Source organism: Anopheles merus, chromosome 2R (genome assembly GCF_017562075.2).
Source record: "Anopheles merus strain MAF chromosome 2R, AmerM5.1, whole genome shotgun sequence".
In the NCBI taxonomy this organism is placed as follows: Eukaryota; Metazoa; Arthropoda; class Insecta; order Diptera; family Culicidae; genus Anopheles; species Anopheles merus.
In genome coordinates this window covers 4,484,584-4,504,463 of record NC_054082.1, presented here as the reverse complement: position 1 = coordinate 4,504,463, position 19,880 = coordinate 4,484,584, and the positions used below count along the sequence as shown (strand labels likewise).

Genomic DNA, 19,880 nt, shown 5'->3' with positions numbered 1-19,880 from the left:
TGTTGAGATAATCCTGTTGAGTGAAGTGCATCCACGTGCTGCATGCTGTTTGCTTTACCTAATCCAACGGTGTTTTCAAACCCAACGGTCAAAGCGTACCTTCTCCAATTGCGATGGAAGCCTCATTCATCAAGAGTTATTGATGGTGTCCGTGCGACATAATGAAACACACAGTACATTTTAACTGTGAAGATCGTTATTTGTTTCATTTAATTGAAGAAAAAAACGTATAAATGATATTAAATTATATTTTTGAAATTTGTCTTGTGGCCATAACTGTTACATCCCATAGTGATTTGAGTTTAAACTGTACACTCAGAGAGTTGAAACTGGGTTGGCCTCTAATATATCGTATTTTTAACATTTTTGGAAGGATTTTTGTAGCCTAATTTCCACAGAATGAGAAAAAAGGGTATTTAAAAGATTATTAGTCAGCAACTTTTAATTCATAACTCCTCAGTGCACGTAGAAGCTTCGAATCGTTTCGAAATCAAACACAAACACACACACGCGCGCATATACACACTGACACTGCGCCTGTCAACAAATGCTGTACCAAAACAACGCTCTACGCGACGGAAGCAAACGATATCGGACTGCCGCTAGTTTTTTCCTGAATATTCTGCAAAATGTCTATTGAAATTGAATCCGCCGAGTAAGTTGCGTGAAGCAGGAGAACAGTGTCGCTGGGTGGTACCTAATTTGTGCACTCTTTCTCCTTTTCAGTGTGATCCGTCTTATTCAGCAATACCTGAAGGAGTCGAACCTACACAAAACACTGCAAACACTGCAGGAGGAGACGGGTGTTTCGCTCAACACGGTCGACAGCGTGGAAGGGTTCGTGTCCGACATTCACAACGGCCACTGGGACACGGTGCTGAAGGCGATCCAGTCGCTCAAGCTGCCCGACAAAAAGCTGATCGATCTGTACGAGCAGATAGTGCTGGAGCTGATTGAGCTGCGCGAGCTGGGCGCCGCCCGGTCGTTGCTGCGCCAGACGGATCCGATGATAATGCTGAAGCAGCAGGAAGCGGAACGGTACATCCATCTCGAGAACATGCTACAGCGTGCGTATTTCGATCCGCGGGAAGCGTATCCGGAAGGTTCGAGCAAAGAGAAGCGCCGAGCCGCCATTGCGACGGCACTGGCCGGTGAGGTGTCCGTGGTACCGTCGTCGAGACTGTTGGCCCTGCTGGGACAGGCGTTGAAATGGCAGCAGCACCAAGGATTGCTACCGCCCGGTACAACGATCGATCTGTTCCGCGGTAAGGCGGCCATCAGGGATCAGGAGGATGAGTCGTACCCGACGCAACTGGCCCGGCAGATCAAATTCGGCCAAAAGTCGCACGTAGAATGTGCACTGTTTTCACCCGACGGACAGTATCTGGTCACCGGCAGTGTGGACGGCTTCATCGAGGTGTGGAACTTTACCACCGGCAAGATACGTAAGGATTTGAAGTACCAGGCCCAGGACAACTTCATGATGATGGAGCAAGCCATCCTGTCGATGGCGTTCTCGCGCGACTCGGAAATGCTGGCGACCGGCTCGCAGGACGGACAGGTGAAGGTGTGGAAGCTGCTTACCGGCCAGTGTTTGCGTCGGTTCGAGAAAGCTCACTCGAAGGGCGTCACCTGTTTGCACTTTTCGCGCGACAACAGCCAAATTCTCACCGCCTCCTTCGACCATCTGATCCGCCTGTACGGGCTGAAGTCGGGCAAAATGCTGAAAGAGTTCCGCGGCCACACGTCGTTCGTGAATGAGGCCGCCTTTTCGCCCGACGGTCATCACGTGCTGAGCGCCTCATCGGACGGCACGGTAAAGGTGTGGTCGCTCAAGACGACCGAATGCATCTCGACGTTCAAAGCGCTCGGCACGCACCTGGCGGTCAACTCCGTGCTGATACTGCCAAAGAACCCGGAACACTTTGTGGTGTGCAATCGATCGAACACGGTCGTCATCATGAACATGCAGGGCCAGATCGTGCGCTCGTTCTCGTCCGGTAAGCGCGAGGGCGGTGCCTTCATCTGCGCCACGATATCGCCCCGGGGCGAGTTCATTTACTGCTGCGGTGAGGATCTGGTGCTGTACTGCTTCTCCGTGACGTCGGGCAAGCTGGAGCGTACGCTGAACGTGCACGAAAAGGACGTCATCGGGCTGACGCACCATCCGCATCAGAATCTGCTCGCATCGTACGGGTGCGATGGGTTGCTGAAGATGTGGAAACCCTAAAGAAGGTAGGGAAGGGGTAGCATTAATCCGTTGGTTTGTGTGAAACAATACGCGATAGCCGCTGCTTGTGTAGTAGCATACCATACAATAAAGGACAAGCGCCGTGTGACATCAAGGCGAGCGTACGCATTAGACGAAAGAAAACATTTCGTTCTTAGAAAATGTTTGGGCTACTGTTGCTGCTGCTCCCAAGGCGCAAGGGCATGCATAATAAATCGCTGCTACATTACGATGCACAGGTCTATCACCCTCTGCTCGGGCGCCATAGTTAACGTCGAACAAAAGGGCTGCTAATGATGTTTGCATTTCTTCTTCACCGGTCCCGTCTCCCCGTTCGAGCTGGAAAAATAATTCAGTTAGCGGGTATATTCAGGCCAGTGGCAGCTACTACCGAGAAGCCGGGTGACGGCAGAATGGTCAAGCAACTACTAGAGCAAGTGGTTGAAATTGTCTTCAAAAAATAGTTTTGCTTCCAAACAATAGAATGAAATTGCTCGAGTGAAAGTGGAAAAGGGGTCTTTGTAGAAGTTATTTATTCTGACCCGTTTTACGCACGTGCTGGTGAGCAATAGTTAATATGCGCTGGTTTTGCGACCAACGAACTAACGAAATTACCACGACGAGCATGAACCTAATCAAGCAAGCAACAGCGGTAACACTGCAAGAGGCAGCAGCCATAAATATACTCACGCCATCACGGATCTCGCAACTCGGGGCGCGTGGTTTGCCCGTTTGCGTTACGTACGGACGGACGGACGACGTCATTCTTGGCAGCGGATTCTTAGAGACGAAGGGCAGAAAAAGCTGATTGAATCATAACCCATGGCTAATTGATTCTGGTGAGCAAGGTTTTGCCCCTGTTTGCTGCTGTGATCCTGTGGGGCACATCGCTTGGTGAGATAACATGCTTTGAGACCTGCATATGTGACCTGCAGGATCTGCCAGGAAATTACTCCAAAGCTATTCTAATACAATGTAAAACATAATTTGATAACTTGTTCAATCGAGTGCTAGCAATATTGTGTGCATGAAGGACAGCTTATCATTCATTCACATCCTTCGACAACGATATACGGACGCACAAGCCTAAAGGCAATTGTTTTGTTTTGAAATTCATATCAAACTAAGCTTTTGAGGTACTTCAACAACAAATATTGACATCGGATACAACTGTGATCCCTTTTGCAAAGAGCAACTCCTCCGACCACCACGCGTGTGCTCGATACCGAAGTATCAATCCTTTCCCAGCTCTTCCCACGTGGCTGCACATGTCCCAAGCCGCCACATACAAGCAAAACAGACAAAAAAAAGAGGTCTCGGTTTGTAAACACAAATGACCGGCGTGGAGGGACGCGCGTTGTTTATCGGTTTGTGCTAAAATAAACCACGTCGCACGTACGGATACAACACACACACATACGGAGCTCGCCAGCTCGGGAGCGGGTGTCGGGGTGTGGTGTGCATGTGCCGCTCGTCGCCCGAAATTGAAATGTGTTTGAAGTCCGAACGATGAAATGTGGTGCGCTATTCAATCATCTCTGCGCTGGAATGCATCCACGAGAATCGTTTGGGTCGTTTGGGTAGACGCAACAGCTTATTTGTTGGCATCGGCCAAAGTATTTCGGTACTCCCTCGAATGCCGGCCGCGAATGTATGCGGTGACATGGCTGGGAGGTGGCAATTATTGACATAATTTAACCACCACTTTCCAGCGAATCGATTCCAGCCTCCCCCCGAAATTCCCGATCAGGCCGCTCATAACTGGCATGATTGAATTGTGCCGAACCTCACAGACGAGTTTACTTCTCGGATTTAATGGGTGTGTGTGTGTGTGTGTGTGTGTGTGTGTGTGTGTGTGTGTGTGTGTGTGTGTGTGTGTGTGTGTGTGTGTGAGTCTCAATTACCTCCGCTGATCGATGCCGGTATGAGCCCTCGCCCTCACGCTTCCTCGCGCAAACCCGTTCGGCGTCAATTAAACAACCGCTGGTTGGTGTTTATTTATGCTCGGGTACATTGAATTAGCAAACCCTGCCTCGCCACTGCCACTGCCAACTTGCGAAGCGATTGAGCGTGGGATTACCAACCACTGGCGCGTGAAATCGAACCTCACTTTGGCTGTGCGAATTTGCTCTAATCCATTGCGCTCGTATCAAATCACCAGATTAAAAAGCTGAAAGCCGACTACCACCCAGGACACCCACGTGAATTTTTGGAAATGAGTGAGAGAGAGTGAGGGAACGAGATAGAGAGAAAATTATCGAGGGATGGTCGTGCTTGTTGAGGGAGGGCAAGGAAGTAGTACTATGAAAAGTGTTGCTGACTAAAAATAGGTTACAAACTGGCACGGGTTTTCCGACCTGTTGGTGGTCCTCGGTTCCATGATAGACCGAGACACACACACACGCGCAGACACGCATAAACATCAACGAATTGAAAGCAAATTTTGATCAATAATTCGATTCCATCCGATCGGGTTTCCGCCGAACCAACCGGTGCCTTTCAACTCGATCTCAGTTCGCATCCACGTGGTCGGTAGTCGTTGCCCCTGAAGATGTCCAAACCGTTGCCACCGGAGAAGATAATTAAATTGAGTAATTTACTGAGGCTCTTGGCTCTTATCGAGATGCTCCTTGCCGATGACGATGGGGTGGTAGGTTAATATTTTTGGCAACCAAATTGATCCTTCCACACATCCACCTCCACGTGTGGGGGGAGTAAGGTCCGGAAATACTTCTACGTGGGATAATTTCAGTTTGATAGTATGCAAATATCACTTAAGTTGTACCCAGACACTGCAAACCGTACCATCTGAGATCGTTTGAGCTCAGATCACCGGAAGTAACGTGATCTGAGACGTCCCCAACACCGCCAAGGTGGAAGGTGGCCAAGGACGCAATTTCCATTTCTGCCATTCCTGCTGGATGGAAGACGCAACGTGAGACATTTTTTTGTAGCCTCTTGGTAATGAAATTGAATTGATTTTAATCCAAAACGGGGCGTGATGGAATGTTTGTTCGTGTCCGATGTCCGAATACTCATAACTGCCCTGTTGAGTCACGATATCGCACTGTAGTGGAAATTCATTCTAACGATACGCCATATCATATTGTCGCACGTCGTTCGATTCTGTAAACTTTCAGCAAGACTTTTCACTTCTAGGAATTGTTTCATGTTCTTTCAAAATTCATTTTCTTTTGCAGTGTGAAGGCACAGAATTCCAGCGTATCAGTTCGCTTAAATTTGCTGGAAAGCGACGCGATAATGTTGCCATTGTTAGAAATGGAATGGGCGCGCACTGTTTAGGGCCTAGGATAACGCTTCAATGAATCGAACGTCCCTAAACGTGTACGTGGAAAATACGATAACGATAAAATTTGGAACACATTACATTGCTCTGTTATTTCCTCTTTGGTTTGCAGGTGTTTATTTGATAAAGTCGTTTTGTGAAAAACAAAAAAAGAAATAGCAGAAGGTTTGCTGCACGGACGGAACTGTGTGGAGGCTGCCATACGACAGGGTATGCTCTTCCCCTCTGAGCAGCAATTCCCTTTTGTCCTTTGGCCGAGTCGTGTCACCTGTACGACGATGTTTGTTGTGGATTTATGGATGCCTTCGCATCCTCCATCACCATGCACAGTTCGTTCTAATCTGCTAAGCCAGGGGCAGTTTTTGGTTGAGTGAAAGAAGGTCCTCTCCCCTCCCCGGGGAGCGCTTACTGCTTGCCTCTACCGTTTTGGGATGCTGACGCGTGTGTCAGCAGCATTGGGAGAACAGCTCCAACCGACCGACATGCGAGGTGCGTCGGTAACGTACGGTTTGGACAGGTCATCATAGCTCGATCCCGGGCAGCCGTTTTACTTACGGAAGCAGGCGTATTGATTACGACACGCCGAAACGTTGCGGTTTTGTTGCTGGCTTGTAAAGCGGTAAATAAGGAAACAATTTTCTCGGAAATAAATACACGCAAAACACCAACACTCCTTACTGCAATAACGCAAAACCAAGCGTATGCGGAATGGTGAGAATTAGGCCAACCAATTTTCAACCAATTCTGATGCTACCGTAACTCGTAGTTAGTGTTTATGTCGCTGCGTAATTTCCTACCGCAATCGGCGACGGTGGGAAGATTTAATCGCACGAATCGTTTTATCTATCTTCCGAGCTCCGGCCGACAAAGTGAGCAAATGTTTGCCCAAAGATGGTAATTTTCGGCGGAACATAATCCACCGCATTAGTGATGGCGCCGGAACAACGCTGGTGGAGAGACGATAAGCGAAATTGTTCGTGGAAGCTATTCATTGTCAGAAATATTAATCAACTTCATACTCAATTACTTTAAAACAGATACATTGTAACATGTTTATTTGCCTTTACAGTGACCTTTACAGTGTTCGCTTGCTAGAACTATAAAAACAGACACACAAACATGCACGAACTCACACGTATACAAACATCGACCGATTGTGGAGCATTCGTTTTTTTACAAGTTACACACAACAGAATGTTTGCTGTTTATTCTTCGGATCATTGGAAGTTTAATTTCATTGCACAGACGGAAGAGCTAACTAATACTGACTAGAATTTTGGTTCCATCGCATCCCTTCAAAGAAGCATTCTCGTTTTGGAAACACTTCCTAAACGTAGCTACTACGGACGGGTCTTACAGAGATGAGGTACACTTGGAGAGGGATGGAAGGTGGAGAGCAAAGGCCGGATGTGAGAAGCACTATTTACAAGATGATCTACATGTACAACACAGCCACCGTGTGACGTGAACTCATGGTGTGGGTTGGGTTTGGGCTCGAAGGCTCTGTCTGGCGGGCGAAGTTCTAGAGCGAAGTGATGGCCTCTTCGCCCGCCCTTAGCTAAACCTTCTCGATCTCCGTCTGTTGGCTGGTGATGTTGGTGATCTCCGCCAGGTTGGTGCTGTCGCGCAACGTGCGCTTCGAGCCGCGCGTACTGTAGCTCCGGTCGAGGTCCATATCGCGCGAGCAGCACAGCTGGCGGAACACGCAGATGTAGCAGGCCAGCAGCGAGGTCATCAGGATCGTGCCGATGATCACGGTAATGACCAGCAGCACGCTGACCTCGCCCTCCATTTCGCGCGGCGTTGCTAGGTGCGTTTTAGGCGCCACTTTTAAAACGGAGACGTGTGTGTGTGTGTTGTTGGTACGAGAGGTAGAACCAGCTGGTCGTACAGGTGGTTTGTTGATGGTGCTGCTAGAGTGTATTTCCCTCGGACACGTTCGATACAATAATACAGCTCATACAGCTCTCTGAAAGTAAGACAAAAAAAGAAAGAAAGATATTACTTACAAATTACATAAAATACGTTTAAAAGTTGAGCATGATATGAACGGTTCAGTAAACCTCAACAACCGCACACAATGGTGGTGTGGTCAGCTCAGGAACGAAGCTGCACGTAACACGTGTCAGTGGCAGCCATTTCCAACCATTGAGCATTTATTACTTGCTCATCCTTGCATACTGAATTTTACAGTCCAAGAAGAATAAACACACACACAAACACACATACATACACCGACCAAGCAAAGGTGCAAGATTGTAGCGTGAACAATGCGCTTCATTTCGGTTCGGGCACGTGCTCGAACACCGTTGCGCACACCGTTGCGCGTACCGATTGATTTTGCCGCAAAAAGAATGTACCCCCTTCTACCGCCTGTTTGAAGGTGAAAGCACGCTAATGAGCGTGCTGATTGTGTTGTGCGGAGAAAGGAGGCACACACACACACTACCAAACCCCCCTTTTAAATCCTACTCTTCAGAGGTGTGTATGTCAGGATGGAGGCGCCTGGACGGACGCCTGTTGAAAATAAATCATCTTACCAGGGTGGAAATGATGTGCTGATGGATGTGTAGCAAAAGCAACAGACATTTTATTTTGTGTACTAGCACTTAAAATAAAGTAGAAGAGAGAAAAAAACCTGGCCAAATTTGAAGTACCTTTTCGCATGCCAATCGCTTCCGAAGCCGGGCGGTTTGCGCGCGTGTACCATGGTGCCAGTGTTTGTGTTTCCGAACGCAGTGTGTGTGTGTGTGTTTGTGTTTGGCAAGCGCTCAATTTGTTTACTCAAAGATTGTTTAGAGTTTGAAGTGGAATTACAAAATAAATGAAATGCGTTTAAATGGTAAAGTTTACCGGCGTTTTGCTTCTCCCTCTCTTCATCCACCGAGCAGGTGCCGAGTTGTGGTACGGTTGCACGATTTGTGGTTTCAACGCTCCCCCTCCTTCCCCAAGGCAATGGGACTTTCTGCATATATTAGCATGCATTGTGAGTGTATGTGTGTGAGAGAGAGAGAAGCAGAAAATGAATACGTGTGACAGTAGAAACCCCATCCCAGCAGGCGTATGGATGTGTTTGTTTGTTTGCTTGGAAGTGGGAGTATCATCGAAACCGTTGGAAATGATATAAATGAAAGGATTTTTGCCGTTTTGCGTGGTACGTACGTCGAGCGAAAGTTCCAGTGTAAAGCGACTTTGCTAGGACTAGGGGCTTATTATGCAAGAACAAGGATCAGCATCAATTTGAGTGTAATGACACACAAACCCCGTTTGTGGAGGAAAAGATGGCAAGCGAGAGCGAGAGCGAGATGGGGAGAGAGAGAGAGCTAGAAGAAGAGAGACGCTTGATGGGCTGGTTCTAGGCCGATAAGGTTTCGTCAAGGACTGGTGTGTGAAGAAGTTTTTTAATTACTTATTGCGTAACATTCAATTTGTGTGGATATATTTTAACACTCACACACACACACGCACACGCACACACATACACCTAAACAAAGGCGTACAGAGGTTCGGCATTTCCCCTGCCTTCGGCAGGACACAGGTTGATCGTATCAGCAGCGGCAAAAGGATATTAATTAAAAGGTAGACTAAATCCTTTTTCTGCTCAAACGAACGCAACGCCGCTGGGGTACGGCGCGTGTCGACGCTCCCGGTCGGGCGCGGGACTATGGGGGTTAAATGGTGGGGGGGGGGCGAGCTTTCCAGCAGCACTGGAGCTTTCCAACGCAAACTGGTTGCTGTTACTTTTGCCTTTTTTCCCCCTCGCCGCCACCAGTTCATTCGCCAAACAGCTCAACAGAACTACAAAGGGCACTGACGCTTGAACAATCGCTCCCAGGCACACGGAGCGTCGGCGAAACATTTGCAACAAACGGAGCCAACATGGGGGGGGGGGGAGGAGGTTTTGCGGGAGCTGCCTTACGGTACGATTTCTTTCTCCCTACGATTCCTTTCGCCCTACCGGCCGGATACAACAGCCTTGACAGTGGAGCAGCGAGCCTTTTGCTGTGAGCACACCGTTTTGGGCTAATGATTTAGCCCGCCGGCCGCATTTGTTGCTTGCAATGTACACTGTTTATGTTATGAAAATGAGGCTCGTTCCGGGGCCGGATATTGTCGCTAGCTTTAAACAAGCTGCAAATAAGCTGCCGACTCTAGGCGAAAGGGACAGGCTGTATTTTAATTTCGGTAAAATTAAATTTAACGTAAAACGAGACGCTACCGCTGCTGCTGCTGCTGCTGTTGCTGCTACTGCTCCGTCTTCCCATCCACGCACCAACAGCCAGCTGGAAATAGATTGCCTTTCTTGCCTGGAGTGTGTCGCTCGGTTTCGGTCTCCTCTGGTCGAATTGATGGCAACAACGCTTGAAATATTTATGCGTTTCCATGGACAAAAGATGATCTACGCGAAGGTCGTTCCGGTGCACTGACACGGCGTGCGCAATGTGCCATCGGGGAGATTTGGTTGCTGTTCGAATTGGAATGAATTATAAATGAAATCCGCACCGTGGGTTGGAGTTTTTTTTTTTTTTTGGTTGCTGTTGTTGCTCGATCTCCCCAACCACCGGACACATGGATGACAACGGTCGTAAATGGTGTCCACATAAAGGTGAAGCAACTTTCCCTCCATCCAAGCGGAACATCCCGGTGAAGTGCTTTTTGTCATTACTTTTCGAATCAAATAACAAAAAAAGGCATTGTCAAGCAAGTGCTCCATGTATACACAGCGTGCTTTTTGTTGTTGTTGAGCAGCTACTGAATGGCATTTTAAGTGAAGCTCCAAACAGAACCTCGGGAGATGGGTTTTTGGGCTGATTCAATTAAAGGATGACGAAAGCCTCTCTTTAAAATATAAAACATCTTTAAATCTTTTGTTTTCCACTACCTTCTTCGTAATCGGGAGCAAACGTTTTGCGAAAAACCTTAATCTCTTTTCCGAGAGGGTTTCCACAGCCATGGGCACCCGACCCTGTGCCCAGAGTGAAGTGTGCAGCGGATAAAAGGTGCGCTTAAAAAGAGTATTTCAGCCATCGATTGCCGTCAGTATTTACAAGCGATACACAGGGGTTTCTTCAATTAGGAATGTAAGTAGGAAAAAAAAGTATGACTACATTTTCCACGAACTAAACTGGCGCTGAATGGCGTCACTGATTAAAGCCGACAGCGACGGCAGCACAATCGACGGCATTAGGTAAACGAACCGTGCACAACTTATGAATGGCTTTCCAGCAGCAGCCGGTGGGTGGGTTTTCTTCGTAAGCAATAGGCGTTTGTAATACGCCGCAACACATTGACTGCAGACCCTTAGGGAGACCCGATGACTGATTGGTGTTTCACTGTTCGATTAGAATCAATTGGAACCGATTCCGTCACGGAATTACGCTTCCGGAAGGTTTTTTTTTTCGAACTCAGTTGAATGTGAAGCAAGAACGGCATTCACGAGAAGTGCACGAGAATCTCAAAACGGGAAGAAGCTCCGCTCGGGCTGGAAATTGAGAAGGGCCGATTGCAGCCTATGGCAGAATTGCACCATGATTAAGCGTCAATCGGTGCAAATGCTCTGACGGTGGTGAGTAGTGTGCAAATGGGGTTTAAATTGGAATTGATTGGTGAGCGATGGTCTTAAAATTGGCGAGGGCACGGAACTCATTCACAGAAGCTCTGTCGACGGGGCGGGAGTTTGCATGCTGGCAAGTGCTGTGTTGTTCCCTTCAACATTTACGAGTAAGGACGCTACATGATGATAACAAGCTGTGTAGCATCGAGCAGGTTCTTAAATATATTCCTTTTAACAGAAGGAGTTAGTACGGAGAGGAAGGAGCTATGAAGGTTTCAGGGGTTATAATACTTGTGGGACACTTTCTTCCTTTTTCTTATGAGAAGATAACTTTATTTGATGGGAATTTGATTATGTGGCACTCTTTTTGGACAAGATCATTAGAAATTCCTATTGGATTTTTCAAAAAGGGTGCTATCCAGTCTACTTCCCATAACATAAAGTTCATTTCCTGCAAGAAAGAGTCATGAAAGCTTCCCAAAAGTATGAGAAACATGTATTTTTAGGTTTTTTTTTCATGAATTTGAATATTTATGCACCCCAAATGGTTTAAAATTCAAAACAATAGAAAGAAAGACTCCATTTTCTGTACAAAATATGAAAACAAAAGCTCAATTTATGTTCCTATATGGCCCATTAATGAGAAAAGTTCATTATTTATTTATCTGAACTATCTTCATACGGCACATGTCTCTCTCTCTCTCTCTCTCTCTTCCACTCTCTCTCTCTCTCTCTCTCTCTTTTAGCATGCTACTTATGCCGTCTCTTGAACGCTGTCATACCATGCCTAATAGCATAATCAATCACACAGAACCGTAACCCACCATCGCCAATGTTGTCGTCCTTCGTCTTGTCTTTCGCTCGAGATCTTTTCAAACGAAAACAAACAGAAATTTAATAATCATACCGAAAACCATGCCCCAACCCGCTCGCCCGCTAACGACACAATCAGAAAGTGCAGAAAACACACGCACCACCTCCCCCAAAACAGCGGGAACGTTGTAAAAGGATACGCATTAGTCTAGGTCGGCCTTGCGTCGGTAACCATGACCGCTCGGTCGCCACAGTCGCACAGGACAGCTAATCAGGATGGATTGGGGATGGCTTGGGCAATGTGATGTACGGTTTGCGATGGGTATTGATTTTGGAATAGGAATGAATAGGTGAGATTACACCGCAGTCTTAATGATGCTACCTGGCATCAAAGCGAAAGCGAAATGAATTATTTTCTTTCCCGCGCAGTCACGGTGCCGCAGCAGTGTTTTGAGTTATGGAGTAACTTGTACAGATTCTTGTTTAGGTTTTGCACTCATAGATGCTTAAAAATCGGTCAAAAACGGACGTGAGGGTTTGGCAAAAAAGTATACGCACGTGGAAACTTTTCTGGATTCCTTTCCACTGCACAGACCTCACCGTACAAACTTTCATGCAGCGGGCTTCTTCTGCAGAGCCGAGAGAAAAAGAGCCGGAAGTCCTACCATCAAAGCCGGCTGTTGTTCACTTTCACAAGCACGTGCATGTTGTTGCTAATGAGAGCAATCTGTATTGAGAAACTCTTCGGCAAATGAATGATTAATTAGTGCCGAAAGAAACGGTTCCCCAGCGGTACCCAGTGCTTGAAGCACCTTTCCCTAAAGCACCACCGGGGTCGTCCAGCACGGTGTAGCAAATTGTGAAAAATTTCCTAATCTGCTAAGTGGCGGGTGCAAAGCCGTTCGGCTGAACCATTTTTTAACGATTCATGGAAAAAGGTCGCTTCTTTTTAATAAAACAGGGTAATTTTTCCTTTCTTTTTTTTTTCATCGTGCCCATACAAGTTCATTGCCGTTATTCACAATCGCCTTTTGGCAAAGTTTGAGCCAACGCTTTTCATCGCTGCTCTCTGCATGCATTGCACACATTTTTTAATTAATGCATTTGTTTGACTTCATGATCAATCACAAAGTGCTCCGCTAATCAATTCCAGAGGAAAGTAATGATTGCTATGCTGTTGGGCCAAAATTTCCATCAAATTTCTTGTTAGTCGGTAAATAGCACCCCTTCCCCCCCCGATCGGCATCAAGTTGCTTTGTTTGTTGTTCGAATTTCCCGTCATTTCCGGCGGAATAGCGTCTGGTGCGTACTGGTTTTCCCAGTACAGCCATAAGCATTTGTATATTTAACTCCTTCCAACCATCGTTCAACCGTTCGGCATCGAAGCTTTGGCGCGGAGCTGGCACGGAGGGCCTTACCGGCTGTCGAAGACAATTATGTTATTTCTTGATGCCAAAAACATTGCTCGAGTTGTGTGTGCGTGTATATTGGCTGACAGACAGAATTGGGTGGAATTGAATTCGCAAGCAAAGCAGCGGCGAAAGGGAACAATGCTTAGCAAGGTGGAACGAGCACTGGTTCAATTGAATTGTGTGTTTATCCATCGGTGCTCCGTTTTCTGTATTTGTTTCCCAGTAAGGCAGCGATTTATGATTGATTTTCCCACTAGAGACAGTAAAGTTTTCGTAAAATCCACTTTTACCCTGCGCTAAGACGATTCGAGCATAATTCCAGAAGGTGAGAGAGAGAGAGAGAGAGAGAGAGAGAGAGAGAGAGAGAGAACAACAACATCAGCAATCGAGCGTTTGTGTAATGTGATTAGGTGCTGTTCGTTCCATTCTTTGAAACAACTCTACCATGACATCACGCCACGTCTCCAGCCTCGAGTGGGTGCAGAAAACCAGCCCAAAGTAAAAGAATCCCACGGGAGCCTCCTTTCGCTGTGATCGCAAAATCCCCACGGGAATTCTTCAGCGTGGTCCGGAAAATGATGACATCAATAAGCGTTCGCCCAAGAGGTTGGGCGGGCTAGAAAACGGCCACCAACATCGATCATGTTGATGGGACGGGTCTGTAAACTTTAACCAAGCACCATTAAATGCGGCACGGCGCGTATCGAGGCGCGCTTGTTTTGTAAAATGGTGCAAACAAACTTCCACTCGCTTTAGTCAGTGTCGCGTGGTTAGCTTTTCCGGGAAGGCAGCTAGAACGCAACTTCCTTCGCTGTTGCTGCTGGTGCTGTTGTTGTGGGAAAGTAATCACTCTGATCGTTGCATTCCTTCCGATCCGGTCCTTCAATGCCGTCTCGAAGAGAAATTCGAAAGTTGATCGAAGCTCCTTCCCCGGACTTCCCGTTCATTACAAGAACGCAGGAACTCTCCCGGCGTAGGCTACCCTCCCGTACACACCCAGTTGGGCGCAATCGTTTAGTGCTTCTTTTTCATGGGTTTTTGTTTTTCGTTTCTCCACAAACAAAGTTTTACAATCAGCAGTACACAGTGCCGATTGTTTGAGCGAAGCGAAACTTTCCAGCTTTCCAGGTACAGTGCTCCCTGCCGTTACATTATTCAATGCTCCCACGGCCGGTAAACAGTTCCGAATGGGAATGGTTTGATGTTTTATACAGAAATGGCTCGTATTTCTGTTTATCTGCCAGCAATGCTTGGCCAAATGTTAAAGGTCAGCCTGTGAAGCGGTTCATCTATATATCTTTTCCATTTAAAACCAAATGAAACGAACGATGTTGCGGCCTTGAACGAAGATGGTGAAAATGAAAATGAATTCAAACAACAAACCGGACGCACACCTTAGTTTGCTGATAGTCATCAGAAAGACGAATTCTTGCACTGCGTGAACCTTTTTTGAATGGTTGAGTGACATTGCTTCTTTTTCTTCGTTTTTTTATATCACCGTTCGGTTCTGTTTTTGGAATTCTCAAAAATGTTTGACTCTGAACCTTCTGAAAGTTGGAATGGAATGGTCCACTGTGCAAAAGAAGGCAACAATTCACCCGGCCCACAGGTGAATGGTTTATTTCTGCTAAAAAGCACACTGTGTGGTAAACAAAATCCTCACAAAATGCTGCCCGAGTATGCTGAGAATGTGTGCATATGGTTGAAATAATGTCCGTTCCGTCCCGCAAATATGGTATCCCCTTTCGCAGGAATGGTTCTGAGTCCATTTGGGGAGGGGGGAACGGAGAGAGCGGATGAGACAGCCCTGGCCGGAATGTCTGAAAGCAATTTTCCACTAAAGTGGCAGCATCGAAAACATCTTCTGATTGAGCGTTTGCTGTGGTGGAATAAGTAATTCAACATCCTGCTGTATACGTCTCTTCCCATTTTCCCATTCCCCAGGATGATCGTTAACTTGCTCCTGTTCGCCATTACTGTGCACACTGGGATAGTGGTGGTCATGTTGTGGAAGAGCAAAAGTACTAAAATCTGGATAAAAACAAAATGTAATCTAATTCCTCAAGTATCGCCCCAAAAAACATCGGAGGACTTTTCCCATCAATCAGTGCTGCAAACAAAAAAAGGAAGGGTTTGATTTAAACGCCCGCCAAAGATTGACGATCGCTGATGTACCGACTTCTTTAGCACCGGAACCATCTGGCACAGGAGCATCTGCTGCAATTTGTTGACTTTTTACTGTCGCAAACAATATAGAAGAAATATTTATCGAATCTAGAAACGGTTCTGTCTCTCAGTTTGCACCACTGTGTAACGAACGCGCGTTAATGATCCAGAAAGTGAACGCTTTTTCTCATCATCGCGTTTCCACTTTCGCTTCCGAAGAAAAACCAAAAGAAAGCGTAACAAAGAAAAAGGAAAGAAAACAATTGTACAACACAAAACCCCAACCGCAACCCAAAACCTCAATCCCAAATCACAACTGGTGAAGAAGGGACGCAAAAAATACCCATCAGTTGCTAGCAACATAGCAGGAGCAGCAGCAGAAGCGCCCGTGTAGCCGTGAGAATGGAACAAGATGAAACAAACCAGCTCGCTCGCCTACTTGTGCTTCCTATTCTTCGCAACCAACCTATCCGCAGCGCATCGAATCCAACGCGAATCCAATTTCATTCTCGAAGAGAAGCTCCCTTCAACGTGTAGCGACCATTCCACCGTTAGTAATACTGTCCGTTGTGCTGTCCGCGTTAGTGTATTGTTTTGCCGTGGCACAACTCAATTTACGATACCGTCAAATTGGTCTTTTTAGTTCGAAGCGATATCATCCACAGCATCGCGCGCTGTATTGGCTACCGTAACGAGCGGAACGTAACGAGCCGTTTGCGTGGGATTGCCAACTGGGATTGCTTTGCTACATACATCTACGCTCGTGCTCGGGTGCACATTATGCTAACCTCTTTCATTCGTCCACGGTCTTTGACTTTGGACAACAACGAAACCCCCCCCCCCCCCAGTGGCAGTAGTGGAAAGCGGGAGTGGAATGGCAAATTGTTCCCTGCCGGAAATCAGGTTCCGCATAGGTAGGATTGTATGTGTGCCGATCGGCTGTCGAATCCCCAGTCACAGCAGGAGCTCTCCGTTCCTTCGGCGTAGTGAAAATAGAACCGAAGATATGCACGTCCACACATCCGACGCGTCCGAAACAGGACTGTACGTGAACAAGGGATTTCCATCGTAAAAGACGAAAAGCTGTGCGAAGGAAAATTCTCCAATGACAAGCGAACAGCGCACTACGGCCAGAAGCTACCGAGAGAGGAGTTGCTTTGAAGTGTTTAGCTTTGGGTGTGTATGTTTCGAAAAAAATGCGTTCGTTTTCTTTTTTTCCCGAGCTTTAAGACTGTTTTGCCGGAGCTTTGATATTTAATATAATCGTTTTGCTTCACTAGAAACATAAACTAGATCCATAAAGTATACAATAAACATTACCATACTGCAATCATTTGAATGATGGTTTTACTGCCAGCCATCATCCAGAAGGACGGGGGTCGTTAAAACAACGCTCTAAACCATTCGATTAACGTGAGGAATTACGGTCGTCTCGTTTCCATTCCTGCACTGCTGCTGACTGCTGCTGCACGAGCAATAATGATAATAATAGGAGCTCATGAGCTCATAGACACGCAGAGCAGCAACGCATTAAACGGATTGTGGCCGAAGATTATCGAACAGTTCGCTGTAAATTGGCACTTGCTTGTAACGGGCAGCGTTCGCGCGTAACCAGGTGGCTTGGTGGAAGCTTCTTTATTCAAACCCCTCCCCGGAAGTGCCGGAATGGTGGCTGCATCCGGTCCGGCTGGTGGATCGGTGCGAAGGGAAAGCCTTTTTTGTTCCTTCCTCAGCCCCATTCCACCGTGGGCCGTGTCTCTGGCTGTGGATGGAATTTAGAGCCATGGACGTGATTGGATTACGCGCGCTCAAGCTAAACTGTGACGCGCCGGTTTTTTTTTTGTGCGCGCCCCTACCGTCAACGGTGTGAGGCGTGTGAGTGTGCGTGTGGAGAAGGCTTGCCGAGGCAATTTATCAAATCACCCACAGGTGGGACGTTTAGCCACGCTTGTATGGTCTGGAGATGAAGGGTGCGGAGGTTTCTGTTGTATCCGTGACCGTGGCTCGTTCGCTTGGCCTTTGCCTCGGGTCGGTGAACACACACACACACACACACACACACACACACACACACACACACACACACACACACACACACACACACACACACACACACACACACATGTAGGAGGCGGAGACATGTAGGAGAAATACGCAGGTTAACGCAAGATTAGCCTGAGCGTCGTTCGATGGGATGGAAAAGTGGGGAAAGTGTGTTGCAAAATTGCCATTTCGGGAAAAAAAATCTAATCAAATTCCTTCACGTTTGAAATTGAATCTTTGTTGTTTGGGGGGGGGGGGGAGAAAATTCAACTGACAGTAATATTGAATGGGATTATGCGGCTTTTTTGCTGTTGTTGTTGGGGAGGATTTTTTTTCTAAACATAGAATGACATTTATTCCTGGATTCCCCTAAAATCCACTCTAAATCATTCGAGGAAAACACACACACACACATTGACAACAACAACAGCACGCGCGTCGAATGGATCCCAAGCTAATGAAACAATCTACCAAACGTCAATCATCTGCCATCAACGCTGCGCGAGACATTTATTACGCGCGCGAAATCGTACTGTTTCGCGCCCTTTTGGGCTTCCCTGCTTCCTCCAGCGCAGCACGTGCGGCAGCGATGGAGCAGCCTGGTCGTTTGTGTTCGCCGACCGGCGTCAGCGCGGTGTTGGAGATAATTTTCAAAACACGCTTCAACGCTCCCACGACGCAAACACCACTACGTCCTGAGGGGAAGAGGGGGGGATACTGGACGGAATGATAATGTGTCTATTAACCTTTTGCTGCTCTATCGTCGTCCTCAAGTGTTTCGGCATGCTCGCTCGGTGTGTTCCCAGGGTGGTGCAACGGTTTTAAAATGTTAATTTTAGAAGCGCATTTCGATCGAAAAACGAATTTCCCACACCAGGGACGAAAGTGAAGCTGTGCCGGAGACGCTGTAAATGAAGTTGACTTCAATTACAGCACCTCGCCTTGTGCTATTGTCTTCCTGTCTCACTCTCTGCGCTGCTCAAAGCAGACGGTTACTGTGGTGATGCTGCTGCCGCTGCTGATTACTATCCTGGGCACCACTGCCAATGGCACCAAAGGTTTCGAGCAAGGGACGACCATGTTACTCACCAAATTATTTCATCTTCATCACCGCCCGTTGTCGGTTCGTTGTCTTCCACTTAAACGCTCTGATGGGTATTGCTGGCTTCTATTGAACGGTGGCCCATTAATCAAAATCTATCTTGCTGTGGGGTGAAATGTTCCACCTTCGCGAGAAATGCACTCCCTTTCCGATGGTTGGAGTGGACTGTTGTCAGTATCACTGCTTCTCCCAAGAACGTCAAACGAACACACATCCAAACCGGGCAGTTTGGGTAACGTTTTAATGGATGTACGTGGGATCACCGTGTGCCCTTGTACCACGGACAACACACCGTTTCCAGCGAATTTTACATGATGATATCACCGGCACTGAAGTTGCTGTGTACCCTAACGAGCGACAGCGTTCCCTGCCCAATGACGAACACTTTCCCAGCTGGTTGCATTTAATTCATTAGCCTTAGTTGTAGAAAATGTAAATGAAATATGCTGGCGGCACTAGCCAAGGGATGGTTTCTGCGCGCAACTGCTACCGATCTCGCCGACTGTGTACACTTGTTGCTTGTTGCAAGGACACTTTCACGCAAAAGTACGAACTAGTTCGCTCTTTCGAACGAGACTGGGCCTCGGTAACGGGATGCGCACTCACAGACCGTCAGAAGGAAACTGACTGGAACTGTATCTATAGTTGGCCGTGGTCGATATGGATACATCAACAACAATGCCGGAGAACGGCTCTCTCCGCGTGTATCTTGGCTCTCTTCTTCAAACACTCAGCGATTAGAGATGGTACGTTGTGAGTAGAAACTGTGTTCGGAGCTCCAAGCGTTATCAGCATTCCATTTTGTTAGTGTGGATATTGTTGGGAACCATTGGAATTCTATTAAAAACTAAAATTATTCTTATCAGATAAATGTCCTAAACATTTTTGTATTGGGTCGAATGTAGATCATACCGATTACAATACAGAACCACTTTGAATGGAGAAATCTCGCGTACGAAACCATTTTGCGACCATCACCATCTTCGAAACTCGCTCTCTTTCTCCCACTTTCATTGTACTCTCCGTTTCGCGCTCATTGCTCTACCCTCCATGCACTCCCTACAGTACTGCTCACCATGCGTGGAGCTGCCGTTTGTTTCGTTTCGCGCCATAACTTATTTGCTATGACACTTGCTCCGTGCGTCCCTTTGTCTTCTGGGGCCGGTCGGGGAAGGGCGGGTCATGGAAGGAAGCTATCGGAGCGGAAGGAGAAGAACCAACCAGGCCCAGCAAAGCAAACGGCTCATAAACGA

The 19,880-nt window shown here is 47.2% G+C and overlaps 2 protein-coding genes across 2 annotated transcripts; one reads left to right on the top strand and one right to left on the bottom strand.

Moving 5' to 3' along the window:
- Window positions 1–526: 526 nt before the first annotated feature.
- Window positions 527–2,345, top strand: LOC121590005 (WD40 repeat-containing protein SMU1). The gene is made up of 2 exons (XM_041909324.1): window positions 527–655; window positions 727–2,345. The coding sequence occupies exons 1-2, from the start codon at window positions 630–632 to the stop codon at window positions 2,228–2,230; spliced, it is 1,530 nt and encodes a 509-aa protein (XP_041765258.1). The 5' UTR covers window positions 527–629; the 3' UTR covers window positions 2,231–2,345.
- Window positions 2,346–6,558: 4,213 nt separating this feature from the next.
- On the bottom strand, window positions 6,559–19,235 carry LOC121590255. Its single transcript, XM_041909739.1, has 2 exons — window positions 18,615–19,235; window positions 6,559–7,506 (listed from the first exon to the last, which is right to left on the bottom strand). Exon 2 carries the CDS (start codon window positions 7,327–7,329, stop codon window positions 7,096–7,098), a length of 234 nt encoding a protein of 77 aa, XP_041765673.1. The 5' UTR covers window positions 7,330–7,506; window positions 18,615–19,235; the 3' UTR covers window positions 6,559–7,095.
- Between the last annotated feature and the right edge of the window lie 645 nt (window positions 19,236–19,880).

Coding starts and splice junctions, on each gene's coding strand:
- LOC121590005 (XM_041909324.1), top strand. CDS start 630: ATGTCTATTGAAATTGAATCCGCCGA. Junction 656..726: donor ATTGAAATTGAATCCGCCGA/GTAAGTTGCGTG, acceptor TCTCCTTTTCAG/TGTGATCCGTCTTATTCAGC.
- LOC121590255 (XM_041909739.1), bottom strand. CDS start 7,329: ATGGAGGGCGAGGTCAGCGTGCTGCTGGTCATTACCGTGATCATCGGC.